General features: G+C 41.6%; 1 protein-coding gene across 1 annotated transcript; it reads right to left on the bottom strand.

The window, feature by feature from the left end:
- Nucleotides 1-891: 891 nt before the first annotated feature.
- nrn1a (neuritin 1a) lies at nucleotides 892-13682 on the bottom strand. Its single transcript, XM_087846638.1, has 3 exons — nucleotides 13391-13682; nucleotides 7214-7361; nucleotides 892-4527 (listed from the first exon to the last, which is right to left on the bottom strand). Exons 1-3 carry the CDS (start codon nucleotides 13443-13445, stop codon nucleotides 4299-4301), a joined length of 432 nt encoding a protein of 143 aa, XP_087702764.1. The 5' UTR covers nucleotides 13446-13682; the 3' UTR covers nucleotides 892-4298.
- Nucleotides 13683-17306: the final 3624 nt, after the last annotated feature.

The raw sequence follows: 17306 nt of genomic DNA, 5'->3' as shown, positions 1-17306 counted from the left end.
AAATTAGGCAGAATTAGCCCAAAACTGCTGCTGAAAGGGTCCAAATCCTGCCGACACACGAGGGCAAAGAGTGGCAACAATCCTGGCTTTTATACAGAAATATAACCAGAATAAAACCACGTGAAGAAAAGGTTGCAGGAGCTCATCAGCTCAGACTCAGACTGATTGCAACATGTTGGCAATCTGTTTGGAAATTAGTCGGCAATTGTTTGCAATCTAAAAGTCACTGCCAGCAGTCAGAGTTCACTGATTGGAGACAGGTTGCCTCCCACCAGACGGCCGGTGCAATCGCCTTTCAATCGAACGTGGTCGCCTATTGGTTGCTCAACTTTTGGATGACCAGTTGGTCACTGCAACTGCTTCCAATCAGTAAATAAATTCAGTCCATCCACCGGGCAACTATTGATATTTCCCAGATGGAAAAAGGTTGCTGATGTTGTTCATCAACAATAATATTTTAGAGTTCTGTCATTAAAGCATCAGAAGATCTGAAGGTCTTATGCTGAATGCTGCTTAAAAAAAACAGTTAAACAAAAGGTAATTAATGAGAAGATTTCCTTAATTTTCTGACGCATGAACACAAGATTTATTTCATCCTGTGATGTTCATCAGATATTTTAAAGACGGTCCATATAAAATCAAATCCAGGTCGGTTTGAGGGTTTTGGCAGCATGAATTATCCAAATGACGTCTTCAGCAGGATACGCAGTCAGCCTTCTTCCTCCTCCCCCTTCCTCTTCCTCCTGAACCTCTTTGTCTCAGTCAATATAAACTGAGAGCTGAGACATGTGGCAGCTCAGGGACTCTCCTTCATTAATAATGAAAACACTCCGAACCCAGCTCCATCATCTCAAACTCAGCAAACCAGATTAAAACCACAGCACACAATCATTTTCAAACAGTTGTCATTTTATTTAATACTCTTCATCATTTTAGCAATCTTTTATTTATTTATTCATCTTTTAATATCTCAGTAGGCCTATAATCTGTAAAGTCTGGGATAGATTATCTATAATAGAGTTTTTATTTTCTTAAAATCCTTTTTCATATACATTTTCTCTTCTTAGATGATTTTCGTAAGATTTTTTTTTAAACTCTTTTTGCAACATCCCCATAAACAAACAAAGAGACAAACCAACAAACAAACAAACAGAAGTACACATCTTTTCATCAGAAGGCAGTGGAAACATTGTCGGTGCCTCGGCAAAGAAATAAACTCCCTCAAATTCATTTACTGTATTTATGTAGTTCATGATGCTACTATACTGTTGGGACTCTGCTTTTAATCTAACATACAGACCTAAAATATATCACCGCTAAGGTCGTCTAGTATGGATCACTGGAATGAAAAGGGGGGATGTGCTTAATGGCAACAGTCATATCACTCTTCAGCCACGGTTTGATTTTTTTAATCATCATTTTTTGGTGATTTCTTTTTTTTTTTTTCAGCTACACTGGCCATGAAGTCGCGTCTTCGTATTGCTCTCAGCTTCTCCTCGCAGTAACCGTTTAGCTCTCAAAGTCATTCATTTCTAACACGTGGTTGTGCTGATATGAAAGATGGCGGATGTCACCCACCAACAGGAACTAAAGTTAATTTCAATGTGTTGCTACTTTCACATCCAAAACAAGTTTCCATCAGTCGGAGTCCTTGGTCTCGTGGGATTTCAGGAAATGAGCACGTCTTAACAACTTTCTCGAGCTATAAACCAGAAAGGTTTTGGCTACAGTGATTTAAGACATTCATCATCATCTCTGTGAGGAAATGTTCTACCTGAAGGGTAATTCATGAAGGAGAAGCTAAAGCTAAACAGTGTTTGGTTTAGCTGCAAATACAAACTGTTAGCTAACCTGATGTAATGTGTTTTAGTTACAAACCCATGGCAATCCAATTTACTTGCTAACACAAGTACTATCTGCTTTAGCCTCCAACCTGCTAGCTACTCTAATCTCTTTAAATGTTAGCTGAACTACTGTCATACTGCTAAGTTATTACACGTTCACTTTGGGCATAGCCTGCTTCACTGAGTCATGCTAGATTTGGAGGTGTGGACACAATATGGTTACAGCTAGCTTATATTCTCAAACAGAATTTTGTAGTTTTTAATTAAACGGTAGCTCTCTGATCATCGCAGGAAGCACAGTTGATATAAATAAATAAAGTCTGTCTCCAAATACAACCTGGGAAAACAAAGGTAAGACATAAGCTATGCATGTCTCTTACATATGACGTACATTTCTGCTGTTATAATATAATTACTTAGTTTAACTGGGCATATCCTAAATCATGTAATTCTACTAACTGTTAGCTGCGGTAAAGTACCTTTACATGATCACAAACAAGTTAGCAAACATTAGCGAGAATAAAGCCAGTTTAATCTAGTGGGGCCAAAACAATGAGTTAGATTCAGTTTAGGAAATTTCTTTAGTTGTGGGAATCCAAATAGTCCCTTCAAGCTAGCTTACCGCTGGCTAATGTTAGCTAATGCTGGCTTGTTAGCTAACCAACATAGTAAAGTACTCTAGCGGTCACATCAAAACTCGTAGGGTTGATCTGGATTACAAAGTTTGTTAGCTTATCATGTGTTCATTATTTTATACGTTTACGTTACGAAAACTTTAAACAGAGGTGCCAAGTTACAGCTAGCTGGCTAACATTAGCTTGCTTCTTGACTATTGTTTTCTGACCATGGACAGATTTTAAGTGGTTGCACAATAAATTCCAGCATATAAATAAACAAATGCTTAAATAATGGCAATTAATCTTTTATTTCTTTTTTAAAGAGCTAAAATTAAAACATCTAGTATGTTGCATAGTAACTACCTGGCACTATGTGCTGGTGCCCAGGAGGGCTTATTACTTCGAATTTAAGCTTTTTGAGTGCTTTATGCACTTGTAAATAAAAGAGTTTAAAATTAATGCTGTCCATAACATTAATAATGCAATGCTTGGTTAAAAGTCAGCTGTATGTCCTTATTATTCACAATATATAGTCACCTGTCATCAGCTGTTGCTTAAATGTAACTGTGCCATTTTCACTTTTTGTTGTTCTTTGTTGTGATCGTTTCTTAAGGGCTTTTAATTTGAAACTCTTACAGGAAGTGTTGAGTTTATATTACCAACAAAAAGCAGTAACAAAATGAACAATTCTAATAATACAGAAATGAAACATCGAGATAATACAAGTGTCCTTCCAACAGAAGCAAAAACTAACTTGAACCTGACGTCTTATAAAACATTTAATGTTTTTGTGCCCATTTCCTGAAATGTTTTGAGAGTCTCTGAACTGATATCATGCACGTTAACAACAGTATAAACTGTTCTTTAAGGACAAGCAGGCTTGATACTCCACCACATCTCTGCACCTCAGAGTTTGGTCAAGAAAAACAAGCCTACGGTCACACCAGAAACGTGGCATGGCAGCAACCCGGCCAGCTCCACAACCGAGTACAACACTATGAATGTAAGAATACTGTTGATTGAGAGCCATGCTGTAGGGGTCAAAGGTCATTGCAGTTTTTCTGCCTGTAAAACGTGTAATTTTGGTAAGCTGTCTTTGCTGCCAGTTATTACGGCTGCATTTAGCGCTGGTGTGACCGTGGCCTGAAAACAACAAACAGCCAATACGAGTACAAATATTACACGAAGCATTCAGTCCATCAAATATACCACAGAGTCTACTTGGCGTAATAAAAAAAGACAAAGAGAAAGGAGAATCTGTCCGTGGTGAAAATGAGGCGTCAGGTCTGAATCGGCTCGAGGCCTCGGCTCGTCTTATTGATTTTGTGGCCTCGCGTTACACATGAATATGTACCATGGGCTATATGGGGGCTCTAATATATAGCCTGATACAGAGTCAGCGCCCTGCAGTCACACCGCGCTGTCTAGGCCGCGCCTACTAAACATCAATAATTCATGGTTGACTTTAATACGGTGTAATTCCACGGTTGTGAGCGGACGGGAATCCATCACATTTTCATCATTGTCATCGTTTCAAAGGCGTGTTGAATATTTCATGTTATCGGCCTCTGGGTCGCGTCTGCGTGTGATTGGATGAACGCTCCGGGAGGACGGCGGCCTGCAGATGTCCCAGGAAGGCGACCTGGGCCGCCGTGCGGTGACCTAGCAGTAGAAATCCATTCGGGGGTTATTTTCTTGTGATGAATTCAAACTTTGAAGTATTTTGGAAGAGCAGCTATCGCTCTTTTCCTATTTTCTTTTTTCAGTCGGATTTTTCCTTTTTTTTTCTTTTTTTACTTCTTCTCGCTTTGCGTTTCCATGTTTTTCCTCATTTCTGTTAAAACGCCAGCCAAGTCAGTATGGTGGGCAGTGTGGTTAGGACCAAGGCGAGGCCCCTGGCGTTGGCAGATCTGGGGGCTCCGTTGCCGCCGCCACAGAGTTCAAACAAACTCCCGCGGAAATTCAGGTTTCGGGACTCCTTTTTCAGTTTATCCCAGAGGTCCGTCGCTCCCTCCTGGCAGTCCGCCAGCGCCGTCGTGGCACAGGAGTGGAAGTTATCCCAGTAACTGGCAGGAGAAAACACAGCAAGCATTAACGCCACAAGCTTTTGACTGCAGTGGGAGGCTGGTTTTTAAACTGACTGCATCAGCTACAGCGAGGAGCCAAGAGTGGGAACCATCCCAGAATCTGGCAGCACTGAACAGAGAGGAAAAAGCTTATGAAGATCCAGCCGGCGAACTTCATCTAGTTTTTATATTCCAGTAAAACAAAGCTGAAGCTCGAGAGCTGCAGCCTGCGCCCATTACAGCGCCGCCGTCGCCATCATTACCCAGCAAAACACTTCAATATTGAAGGCAAAACACTGGCTGCCTGTAGCGGCTACCGCACAGGAGCACGCCTACAATAGAAGCTGCTACGCCATCAGCACTTTACTGATTCTAATGTTTTTACTCCACATGCAACGAAAGCTTTGTTTCTTCCAACTGGTCACAATTTACCATTTATTTTTAATGTTCCCAAATCTGCAGCCGCATATTTGTATTCTCCACGAATCCATAATTATGTTTGAAAGAGGCGTGGCCACAGTGGCGTGGGTGGAAACTGCCTGCACGCCGCGTCCTTACAGAGTCAGCTGTTCACGCCTCCTGCAACTAAATTCAAATTCAGGAACTACACGTTTACTTAAAGTGTTAAAGTCCTGCTTTAGTTTGTAGGTTTTCTGCTCCTGCTGTACAAACACGTTCCACTTTTATCTGATTTAATTCATGTGAATGTTTGTATAAAACATCGTGTTTATAGGAACGCTCAGCTACACGTGAGGCTGTTGGACTGGGCGCCTCCTCGTCCACCTGTAGCAACGATGCTGTAACTCTGATAACGATGCAGTAAACATGGATGAGACGTGAGACACGTTCAGCATCAAAAGCTGAAAAATGGTAAAAAGTCGTTTTTATTGTTGGTTGTTCGATAGTTCAGTTTTTTTTAAGTATTTCATGAAAATGTTGATCAGAGTGAAAAAGACTCTTCAGTACGAATGTGTCTGTTTCTGGATTCAGTCCAAAGAAATCTTTTTAAGATTAGAAACCCATATGGAAAAGATATATATAAATCTTATAAAGTTTGTATGAAACTTGTATGAAAAGCATACAAGAGTTAAAACACATATAAGATCCCTTGAAAAATTATATAATGAAACTTGTATGTTTTGGATACTTACTAACAAAATATATGAAAGTAATGAGAAAGTGGCCACTTTCATGAGTAAATCATATATGTTTTTACTATTTCTTTTCCATATGGGAAGATTTGCATCTCATCCTGAAACCTTATCATGTAAGTTTAGAAGCTGTTTTTAAATCATAAGAATTTATGATCACACATGATGCAGCTGAAGGCCCCACTGTGGGAATCTACAGGCGTTTATTTCATGTTATGAATGTAGTTTAAAGTCCTGCATCAAAGGTTCACAGAATAAAATGTGAGGAAGGCGTCGCAGGTAAAGACTCGTCAGCTGTTTCCTTCCTTTACTACAGCTCCTCCTCTGCTCGTCTGCCCCTCTTCGCTCTCTTGGTTTGATAAAATATTAATACTCGTGTTTTTCCCTCCTCTGCTCACTCGGCCTGATTTCTCCTCCTCTTCCTCTCTGCTTGTTTTCTTCTTTATTTCTTTGTCCTTCTCTCTCGTCTGTCCCGTCAGTTTATTGTCCATCCCCCTCCAAGTTAATGTGGCGACGCGTGCTTCAGCACACACACACAAACACACACACACACACACAGCATATCTAATCCAATCTTCCAATCTGCTATTATTGACGTTGACCTCTTGAACTGAGCCGTGTCGATGCTACATCTCTGAGCAATTAACGCCTGTGTGTGTGTGTGTGTGTGTGTGTGTGTGTGTGTGTGTGTGGAGGCGTATTAACGCGCCTCCTGCCACGCCTCAACACCGCTGTGATGGAGCTGTCACTGAATTAAAAAGTCATGTGTGTGCGGGGAGGGTGGGGGCTCCTTGCTGCAGCGTGCCATCTGGTGCCCACCCGGTTTGGGTGGTGGGATGGATGGTGGATTAAAGGGAAGATGGTGGGGGTCATCTGGGCTGCACATATGCGCACTCCCCCACTGACTACACCCGTTTCCCCCTCAGGGTTCGCGGTTAAATCACTCTTACTGGTCTCTGTGAGATCCGACTCTTCAAGCGTCACAGATGGGGCTCAGCGCCAGAGACCAGTTCACACGGCCCCGTAAAACCAAACCACTGCAGCTAAGCTCCAGTTTGTCGAGATGAGAGCAGATCTCTGTCCTCTGACTCATTACTGTCACGTCGTTTTGAAAAGGACGGAAACTATAAAATCAATAACTGCAGTGAGGATCGCTCAAACAGCACTTCCTGTTTTCTCTACGAGTCTGATGCAGAAACGACCTCTTATGGACTCATTACTGTTTATAGACATATTTTTCACTTTATCGATTAACGGGGTTAAATAATCTGGACCAGAGAGGTTTGTTAGACGTGGATGACGTCCTTTAGTAGCCTAGCTTAGCACTATAATTATTGTTACTATGTGACTACGTATTATTGGACTTTAAATGACATATTTGAATATATTTAATTAAAGAAACTAGTTTATTGGAACAAAGATCCAGAGGGGAAAACAAATACCTTCAACAGTTGTAAGAAAACTGCGTCAATAAGCTATAAGCCCCGCCCCCACTGATGTGACGGTGTGTTTGTGTGTGTTTGTGGTAAACGTACGTGCAGATCTTGTGCAGGTTCTGGCTGTCGTCCAGGTCCTGGGGATAGTTGGCCATGTTGTCTCCCAGCTGGATGAGGCAGTCTGAGAAACCCTTGAACACCGAGTCACATTGACCAGCGCTGACCAGCACCGTCTGCAACACGGAGACTGCAGGGGAGGAAGAGGAGGATGAAGAGTGGTGAGAAACAACGGAGACGTTTACATCAAAGCAAACTGTTTACAGCACAAAGGGTTTAGATCTGTTGCCTCTTGTTTTAAACCTTAAATATCTTTTTTGTCCCAATTTAAACTTTTTTTCACAGTGAAACATTTGTTCTCATTTCATTTGGTTCACGGTTAGTTTGAGGCTTCGCCTGCTCATGATGTCGTCTGTGGTGGACAAAAACACCTGAAAGACTTTTCTGTTGGCATCTTTGATTTGCACATTTCAGTCTATATGTGCAACTCTGTGCACCAGAAACTTATTTCAGTGCAAAAACATTCACATAGAAACTTTTATCAAAGGAACCAGTCCAGATGTTAACCAGATGTTAACCGTCCCAGCTTTGTTCTGCAGCTGACTGAGCAGAAATCAAATCACGTATAAAACACAGAGTCATCAGCAAACAGAGCGAGACGAACGTCGTTTCAGACGAACGTCGTTTCAGACGAACGTCGTTTCAGACGAACGTCGTTTCAGACGAACGTCGTTTCAGACGAACTCGTTGGTTTTCAGCATGTTTGTCAGAGCAGCGTGTTTTTAAAGAGCAGATCATAGAAGACAAACAGATGAAAACATGACCGCACGAGTGATCAGATCAGCTGAGAGTGAAATCCGAGAATAAAAGAGCAAAATTTCTAATTTATTTTACAGAAGTGGAATCTCCAAACGCTCTCACAGGTTTATCAGGGAGCGCTGACAGATTTAAAGCTTGAGTCTGAGCTCAGCATCACGATCACGCAGCTCCAGTTTGTGTTTTATTCCTTCTGCTCATTAGAAACACATCAGTGCAAACTAACATACATGACAGGGAAACGCCTCTATGAAGCTGCCAAACGTGACACGCCTCCTACACCCGCGCAGTCACACACACCCCTTTACACGACCTCCGTGACTGCGTGCGTGTGGTTCGTTAAGCAGGGGCTGATTGATCGGTTTGGGTGCTGCTGTCCGGTTCCACTCCATCAAACCGTGGGCTAACACGGCGTGACGTGTCGGACGAGACGCGGCTGTTAGAGGATGAGGGGGGAGACTGATCACCCACGCAGGATTTACCTGTTTCCACACATGTCCACGATGAGCTCGGGTCACTACAGGATCCTCTTTATGGAGGATCAACAACAGGAAAGACCTTTTTAGTGGCCTGGTTCAGTCTGCGCTCTCTCTCAGCTGTTTTCTATCATTATTTTCAGAGTAAAAGCCTTTAAAAGCCCTCTGTTCCCTTCCTGTTAGCATAATAGTGCTTCAATAATGCAGCTTTCAGAGGCAGATGTGTTCCCCGAGGAGACGGTGGAGACCAAAACCTGGAGATAAAAGCTTGTTTCCTGTTATATATATATATATATATATATATATATATATATATATATATATATATATATATATATAAGAGGAAAGGCTTGTTTCCTGTTACCAACAAGGACAAAATGTACCAGCAGTCTGTATTTATGTTGTTGCATAATTAAAACCCTTTCATTTGTGTGTATATATATATATATATATATATACACACACACATATATATATATATATATATATGTGTGTATATATATATATATATATATATATATATATATATATATATATACACACATATATATACTGGGACATGAATGTTGAGTGAAAGTTTAAAGCATGAATGTTAATCAGGTGGATAAACATGTGGTTAAACAGGCGGTTTTTCAAAATAAAACCATCATTTAAAGGTTTTTGGCCTAAATACCAACGTGTTTGTCGGTTTCTGTTTAAATAACAACATTTGTGTTCCTGACGCCTCCTGGTGGTCACAAACACAAACTGCACTTCCTCCTTTTTCCTACTTTTCTGTAATCTGAATAAAAGCCAGACAGCGAGCACATTTCTCTCGATGCTGCCTGAGAACAAAATGTTACTTTGTGCAACCAGAGAGAAGATTTGTTGGTGCGAACTGGAAGATGCATTTCTGGAGTTTGGTCAAAGCCAGGCTCGCTGAGGCTTCATGCTAAGCTACAGTAACTACAGCCTGACCTCAGATCTCTGCTCAACCATCGATCAAACTTTGTCTTTGTGCTCATTTCAGTCTGTCGGCCTTCAATTGTCTCCAGCTGATTACTTCATAATTAGAGAGCTTGGGTGTTAGCTCGTCACATACGTCCTTATTGGCATACCGAGTGATAAGATCAAACGTTTTTGTTCCATTAGTGTGAAAAGATAAATCCTGTGACGTGTGTCGCAGTGAAGGTGTGCTAGGACAGAAACCACATCTGCCTCTGAAAAATGAAACTCGTGATTGTTTCCATGTTTCTGCGTCTTCGTATTTCTGCTTCATTAAATCTGCACAGAGCTGCGTTTAACGAGCTGCGTTTGAACGTCTCACATCAGCTGATAGTGAACCTGCGATTTTATTATGTCTTTTATTTTAATCGATGTATAAATATAATCTGATGACACTGACACAGATTAGCATTAATGATGAACCTTATTTAAATTACTGTTATTGTAACGTACTGACATATTTAAAAATCATTTTTATTTAACAGGTTTTAAATGTTTTCAGAATCAAAATTAATTCATTTGTTTTATTCATTCATTAAACAACATTTTGTGTTTAGTTTTAAAATAACCCCAAAATATTAAGATGATCTTTTTTAGATTAATTCAGCAAACAGATTTGTATTCAGTGTGATTCATCTCGTCTCTGTTCATCTGGAATTTTTATTGATCTCTTTTTTTTTTATCTGGGATTCATTTCAGAATCTTTTTGAATTTTTGACTTTTTGAAATCAGCTTTAGGTGGATTTATTTTAAGGTTTTTATATTTTTAATATTATAACATGTTTATGTATCTAATATTCCCATGAGTCCCCATAATATCTCTTCATTTCTTTTTATTTGTTTAAATTAAATGAAAATGTCACAGAAATCTCCATAAAATCAGATTTTCATTTAAAATAATACGAAATGTTATTAATTTATTAATAATCCTCCTCGGACACATTTTCTTATAAAAATGTAACATTACACAGTAACATTGTGTAGTTGTGTTTAATGAGCGAACAGCATTAAATCATTACTGGTTTATATGACCAGCAGAGGCACCACAGACCACGTGATCAGTAGAAAAAGGAGCCGATCAGCTGTTTGTCAGATGAAGGAAAAAATGTTTTTTTGTTTTTCAACAATAAAACAAAAATATCATTTTTAAAGCTGAATTTTCTTTATTGGAGGTCGCAGATTCAATAAGATCCGTGTTTGGGTTAAAAGAAACACGAGCGCGTGAGGATGCGCGTGAGGATGCGCGTGAGGCACCGTTAAAAGAACCTCATTCCTTCCTCTGTCCCACTTCCTGTCAGCACGTGACAGCATTTCTTTGATGATCCTGATTCTGGTTTTTGTTTTTCTGCAGCTCGAAGCTGATTTTTGGACTTTCGATCGACTTCCTGTTTTTTCTGTTTTGAATCTTTAATTTGAATAAAATCGAAATCTGTTTTTATTTCCCGCGCGCACTTTTAAATTCTGCCTCGTGTTTAATCTTCAGCGACTTTCAGGAAACATTTTGAACTTAACGTGATTTTGTCGCTGCAGGTTTCACGTTTCTGCTTCCTGTTGCTCCGAAATTTAATCTGAATGAATAAATGAATGAACGCGCACCCCCTCCTCCCCCTCCTCCCCCCTCACTCTCTCCATTGTCTCTCCCGCTGTATGTTGGAGCATTACATCATCTCTAATAGGCTGCATGATACGGCTGCAACAACTAAGTGTGTAAAAAATAAAAACGCGCCCTCTCCGGTCTCGGCTTCACAAAAGCTCAAATTTGAGTTTTTTAACGTTTTTATCGGGAATTTATTTTTAATAAAGAATCAAAGAAATCCAAACGCAGCTTTGCGACAGTTTGGAGGTAAATTTGGGGCTTTTTGCAGCATTTTTCTTGCGCAAAAGTTGCGTTTTTATTTCTGGTTTGCGCCTTAAAAAACCCGCTGCGTGAGTTTGTTTTATTCTTTATATTTTTCTCCGTTTTCTTTCTTACACACTTCAGTCGCTTTGACTCGTTTTTGTCGCGTGTTCTGTTTTGATGCTTTTATTTCTGATCCGTTTAAAAAAAGAATGCGCGCGCCCCCACGCATGATCTTTATTTATTTATTATTTTTATTTATTATTGTATTTTATTATTTTATTATAATTATTTACTTTTTATTCCTCCTGTTTGATGGATCCCGCTGTCGTGCACATTAATTAATTTCCCTCTTTTTCGTTCACGCCTCCCATCAAGCACGCGTGCACTCATTCACCCCGCGTCCACACACACACACACACACACACACACTGTTGCCTGCAGTGTGTCATGCCAAAAGCAGCGTGCTGTAGCTTCACGCGGCGGACACACCCACCTCCTTTACACACGAGGCCATTTTCGTGCGTAAAAATGCGCCAAAAACGGAAATTTTAACCCTAAAAATCCACAAAATCTCCACAGTTTCGATTCTGATCTTTACTCTGAATTTGATGCCCACGTGTGAGTTTCAAAAACAGCCAAACACGTGAACATGAGCCGTGTTTTTGACGTGCATGTCATAAATTTATTGTTCAAATGATTTTGAGGATTGTGCTGCAGCGGCGCGCCAAACCTCGGACCAATCAGACTGCAGCATTTCGGAGACGCCGAAAGATTCACGGCGGAAACATGAAAACGGGACGAAGATCAGATTCTCTGTGAGTGAAAGAAGAAGCAGGAGGAGACGTTTCCCCGCAGGGAAAAATCACCTGCGTGGAATCATTCCACGCATTTTGGCCTCGCTCGGTTCACCGCTGTGCGTGAAGGACGTGAAAACGCGCGCGTGGATTTTCTTTTGATTCCTCATCTGAAACCTTCACCTCCTGCTCGGAGCTCTGACTAACATCAGCACCGAGGACTCTGCGTCCTGAATAATTCAGCATCCCTCTGCACGCGCACACACACACACACACGCACACACACACACACACACACACACACACACACTGAGCCATCCTCCACAGCGTCGTTATGCAACAGCAGAAAAACAGAAATCATCTCCGCGTTTCAGCTCTTGGAAATTTTTAATTTCCTTCCTTCCAGTTATTAGACGGATCCCGCGGAAACACCTGATTTATTTTTACGTGAAAGCTGAAATCAAACGTGCAGTTCCTGGGTGCACGAGCCCGGCTGCCTGCAATAAATGTATCGGTTCATTTTATTTTATTGTATAAAATTATATTTTATTCATTTTAATTTATCTTTATTTGATTTTATTTTTGCAGCTGCAGGGGTTAAACGCGGGCTCGTGCCGTCTCATCCTCCGGGTTTCACGCGCACTGCGGATCCGCTCCGACATTTCTGTGATTTTTTTTCAGGCCTTTTTCTCCTTTGTGAAGCTTCAACACTCGAGACTAAAAATCACGAAGGGCCGTGAAAAATAAAACCAAACGTGTTTTTATTTTTCTCACATTTTGAATTAAAAATGATTCAAATCAAATAAAAACGCGTCCAGCGTGGGACACCGAGGAGGGGAGGGGGAGGAGGGAGGGGGGCATTCCCCTTGTTAGCGCACACATGCACGCACACGCGCACGCGCCGACTGTGAAGTGGAGCCCACCGCCGCTCACACGTCTCCGCGGCTTCATTAGGACAAGAAAAGTCCGGACAGCAGCACCGACACGATTCAGAAAAAACACTCCATCTGCCCCACGGACGGCCTCGGCTCTGCGCAGACTCAGAACAACTCAAAGAAGCGGAACATTTCACCCGAAACTCGCGTTTTTCTTTTACTTCTGCAGGCGATGAAATAAAAATGAGAAGTGAGTGAAAAGCGGCGACAGAGACTCTTTAAAGGTCACAGAAGAAGAAGAAAAATTATTTCATGATAACAAATGTGAAACAAGCTCCTCATCATGTGCAAACACGTTTAAAAGCGCAGCTGTCATCCTGGAATTTGGTGCAATTACAGAGAAAAACCCGCAAAGCGTGACTTTCTGCGCTCACCTATGTGCAGAGCGAGGAAGAGCGCGAGGCATCTGGAGGACCAGGTAACTCCCATCCTCTGCGTCCGCCTCTCGGCATGAGAGCAGAGACTCGCAAAGTTGGAGAGCAGCTGCGGAGGGGCCGCACATTCCCCGCAAAACAGCCGCAAACAGCTACATCCAGCAGAGTCCTCCGCCTGCTCCCCCGCTTCTTCTTCTCCTCCTCTTTTCTCTTCTTCTTCTGCTCTTTTAGTGTGAAGCTGCTCCCTCCGCGCGGCTCTCCGTCCTCTGTGCGCGCGGCGCTTCCTGCTCGTTTTTACGCGTCCGGAGAGAAAAAAGAAAAGAGAGAGAGAAAGCCCCTCCTCCTCTCCTCCTCCTCTCCTCCTCCTCTCCTCCCTCATTAATATTATTTATCCTTCTTCATGATTCCCTGATTTTTTTATCCCTTTGAGACGTTTGAAAGGAGGAAACGTCTGAAAGGCCTTTTTCCTCCCAATAAAGCGAAAATTATTCCCGCGCTCTTTATCCACCGAGATGAACAAGCGCTAAATAAACCATTTTTAATATTTCATAATAAAAATAAAAATAAATTGCACAGCTTCCCAAAGGCCTTTCACTGTCATGCGCACTGGATTTAAACCTGAGCAGAGCTTCAGCATTAATTCACATAAACACATGAAAACATTTAAATATCGAAACAGGTTCAGTTTATTTCTGTAGCACAAAAATGCTGCATTTAAAAATCATAATATTAAAAAAATAAAAATATAAAATACGTACACCGGCCTTTATAGGAAAATAGTTCCCCTGCTGTGTTTGGGTTATTATGGGACATGCGCTCTGATTGGCTGGACACGCCCCCTTCTCCTATTAATAAACTGGATTTATTTTTATTTCTTTAGTTGGACCTTTTGTGTTTGAAGTTAAGCTCCTCCCCTCAAACGCCTGAGGCCGAATCTTCACAGGTGTGTTTCTGTTCAGTTTCCTCCTGGTGGTCATTTCCGGTATTGCACTGAGAATTATTTAATTTGTTATGAAAATAATGTGAATTCTTCCATTAATTATTTTTTAATTATTAATTAACTTTTATTTTATTTTATATTTATATTATTTTATTATTATTAAACATATATTTAAAGGCCTCAGACAAGAGTTTACAGTCCAGGTCAAAGTGTGAGCGTCAAAGAGGCCAAAAGCAGCTGAAGTCGTTCACACTGATTCACACATTCATTCATTCTGCCGTCACTTTGATGTTGCAGACGATGACAATAACTCAGCATCATACATCATAACATTACTCTTGATCACTGTTGGGTGGGCCCGTCATATTTACGGAGGGGGCGGGGCATCTTTACAAACGTAATATCTGACCAAAAGAAATTCACAACAACCAAAAACACACAAATGATCACAAAGACACAAAATAACAACAAACAGAACATCACCACACGCAGAAACCAGCATCACAAAGACACTAATGATTAAAAAACAGCCACAAAATAAAAACTGACGGACATAAAAGGACCAAAAACAGCCAGAAATTAACAAACAAATATAAAACTGCAAAAAAAATCACAAATAACCAAAAAGAGCCAAAAAAACCATCATCGAGGATCAAATGACGAACGATCACGAAACAGCCGCCAAAAGGCCCGAACAGAGGCCGGCGTCCTGAGCGTGGAGCCCTCAGGGGGCGGTCTCAGGACGCTCAGGTGACCACGCTCCCTCATCACATGTGACCGCTCTGAGCATGCCTGAAATGTGACTCCAGGACATGCGTCCACACCTGTGCTGACCTTTGACCTTTCCTGGAAACGCACACGGCTCATCAAAGCTTTTCACGAATCCACACGTCTGTCACGTGATCGTCTGTGCCGTCACCGTACCAGCCGACTGGCTCCGCCCACATCCGTGTGACACTGAGCGGTTGCAGACGAGCAGTTTTGCTTCTCTTCCTGATCTTTTGCATCTTTTTACTGCATTTCTGGCTGTTTTTGGTGTTTTTGGCACGTTCTTGTTTTTTTGTAAGTTTCTTTGTGTCATTTTGTGCCTTTTTTTTGTCTCTTGTTGGTCATTTCCTGCACTTATTTCAGTCTTTTTATCCTCTTCCTGCTCAGTTTGTGTCTCTTTGTGACAGTTTAAGCTGTGAGTCTCTTGTTTGTTGGTCTTTGTTGTTTGGCAACACTTTCTGCTTGTTTTGGTTTCTTTTGGGTCTGTTTGGTCACTTGTGGCTATTCTTTCCTCTTCAGAGTCGGACTCATTTTCATGATCATTGTTTTTCTGTTTAAGCTTTTTCATTGGGTCTTCAGCTCATGACAGACCTGATCACTGGTCCTCCAGAAACACTGATGATCGCTGTCTCATGTCTATGAGGACGCTGTAAACAGCCTGTTTCAGGCTGAGGATGAACTGACCGGCTGGACTAGATAAAGAAGGATTATTCTGAGCTGCGAATCATGCAAAGCTGCTCTGTGAGAGTCCAGGAATGAAACTGATGGAAATCAGCGTGTGTGTGTGTGTGTGTGTGTGTGTGTGTGTGTGTGTGTGTGTGTGTGTATGTGTGTGTGTGTGTGTGAATGAAACACACATGGTGGGGGTCACATCTCCTCCTCCTGCTGACGTCAGCTGAATGTGAAACCAACCTCGCTGCTGCATTTTAACACAGATGTTTCCCCGAGGCTCTGCAGCGCACACACACAGACACACACACACACACACACACACACACACACACACAGACACACACACACACACACACACACACACATCAATTTTTTAAATCAATGTGATCTCCTTTGAGGGATGTCAAATTTGTGTGTGTGTGTGTGTGTGTGTGTGTGTTCATGTGTGTGTGTGTGTGTGTGTGTGTGTGTGTGTGTGTGTGTCTGTGTGTGTGTGTGTGTGTTCATGTGTGTGTGTGTGTGTGTGTGTGTGTTTGACCTTGTTCCTTGACTTTGACTTTGACCTTCAAATGCTGCCGTCCAATCAGCAGCCGGCACAGAGCTGGACTCTGCTTCCTCACCTCCTGCCCCACTTCTGACTCTGTAAGAGTCATCAGCGCCCCCTGCTGGTGACCACAGGGAACAGCATCAGACCTCCCAGAACTAACACGTAGTTCTTCTTCTTCTTCTCTCTGAACCAGCAGGGGGCGGGGCCTCACCTCCACAGGTAAGCATGATGAGATGTGTTTCAGGTGTTCTGCTGTCTGCGTGTGCTCAGCAGGTGAATCTGGCCCTGTAAGAAAAGGCTGTAGCATCATCTTCATCATCCCCTCCGTTTGTTTTCTCAGTGCGCTGCGCCATCTGCTGGTAGAAACACATAACTGCAGGTCAGAGCTCCAACAAAACGATGTTTTCAGGTGGGCTCACGTATTTATTCAGCTTTGTCATTGGGTGCTTCGTGATGTGAGCCCACAGAGGAGGTTTGTCTCTGGCTGGACTTGAACCAGCAACCTTTGTGCTCTTTAAGTAGGTGAAACCGCTCCAGTTCAAAGTAATGAACTCACATTTCCTTCATGTATATTTTGTATTTGATGTTTTTTCCTATTGTTTCACATTTCTTACCTGATCTCACACATTTCTGTTTTTATTTGACATGTTTTAACTTCATATTTTTATCCTGCTGCACAGTCTTTCTTTTTTTAAATCTCATTTCCTTTTCCTGGACTCTTCTGTAACAAGTTTATTTGATATGTGTACAAATACTTCAATATTTAAAATATTGAAGTATTTGTACTTTAATTTATTTTAAATATAAATATTTAAAATAACTTCTTTTATTTGAAATTATTATAAAACATGTATGTATTACTGTGACGTCTGCGTCGTTTATCACGTCTGCATGTAAACAGCAGCTTGTTCAGACAGCGAGACACAAAGTGAGACCCTGACGAGTCGTCTCTGACTCCATGAAACAGCAGATCAGTGATGCTTCCTGCT

The sequence above is a fragment of the Neolamprologus brichardi genome, chromosome 9 (genome assembly GCF_056152115.1).
Source record: "Neolamprologus brichardi isolate AB-2024 chromosome 9, ASM5615211v1, whole genome shotgun sequence".
Taxonomy (NCBI): Eukaryota; Metazoa; Chordata; class Actinopteri; order Cichliformes; family Cichlidae; genus Neolamprologus; species Neolamprologus brichardi.
Note: the sequence above shows the minus strand (reverse complement) of the source record. Positions and strands in the feature narration are given on the sequence as shown.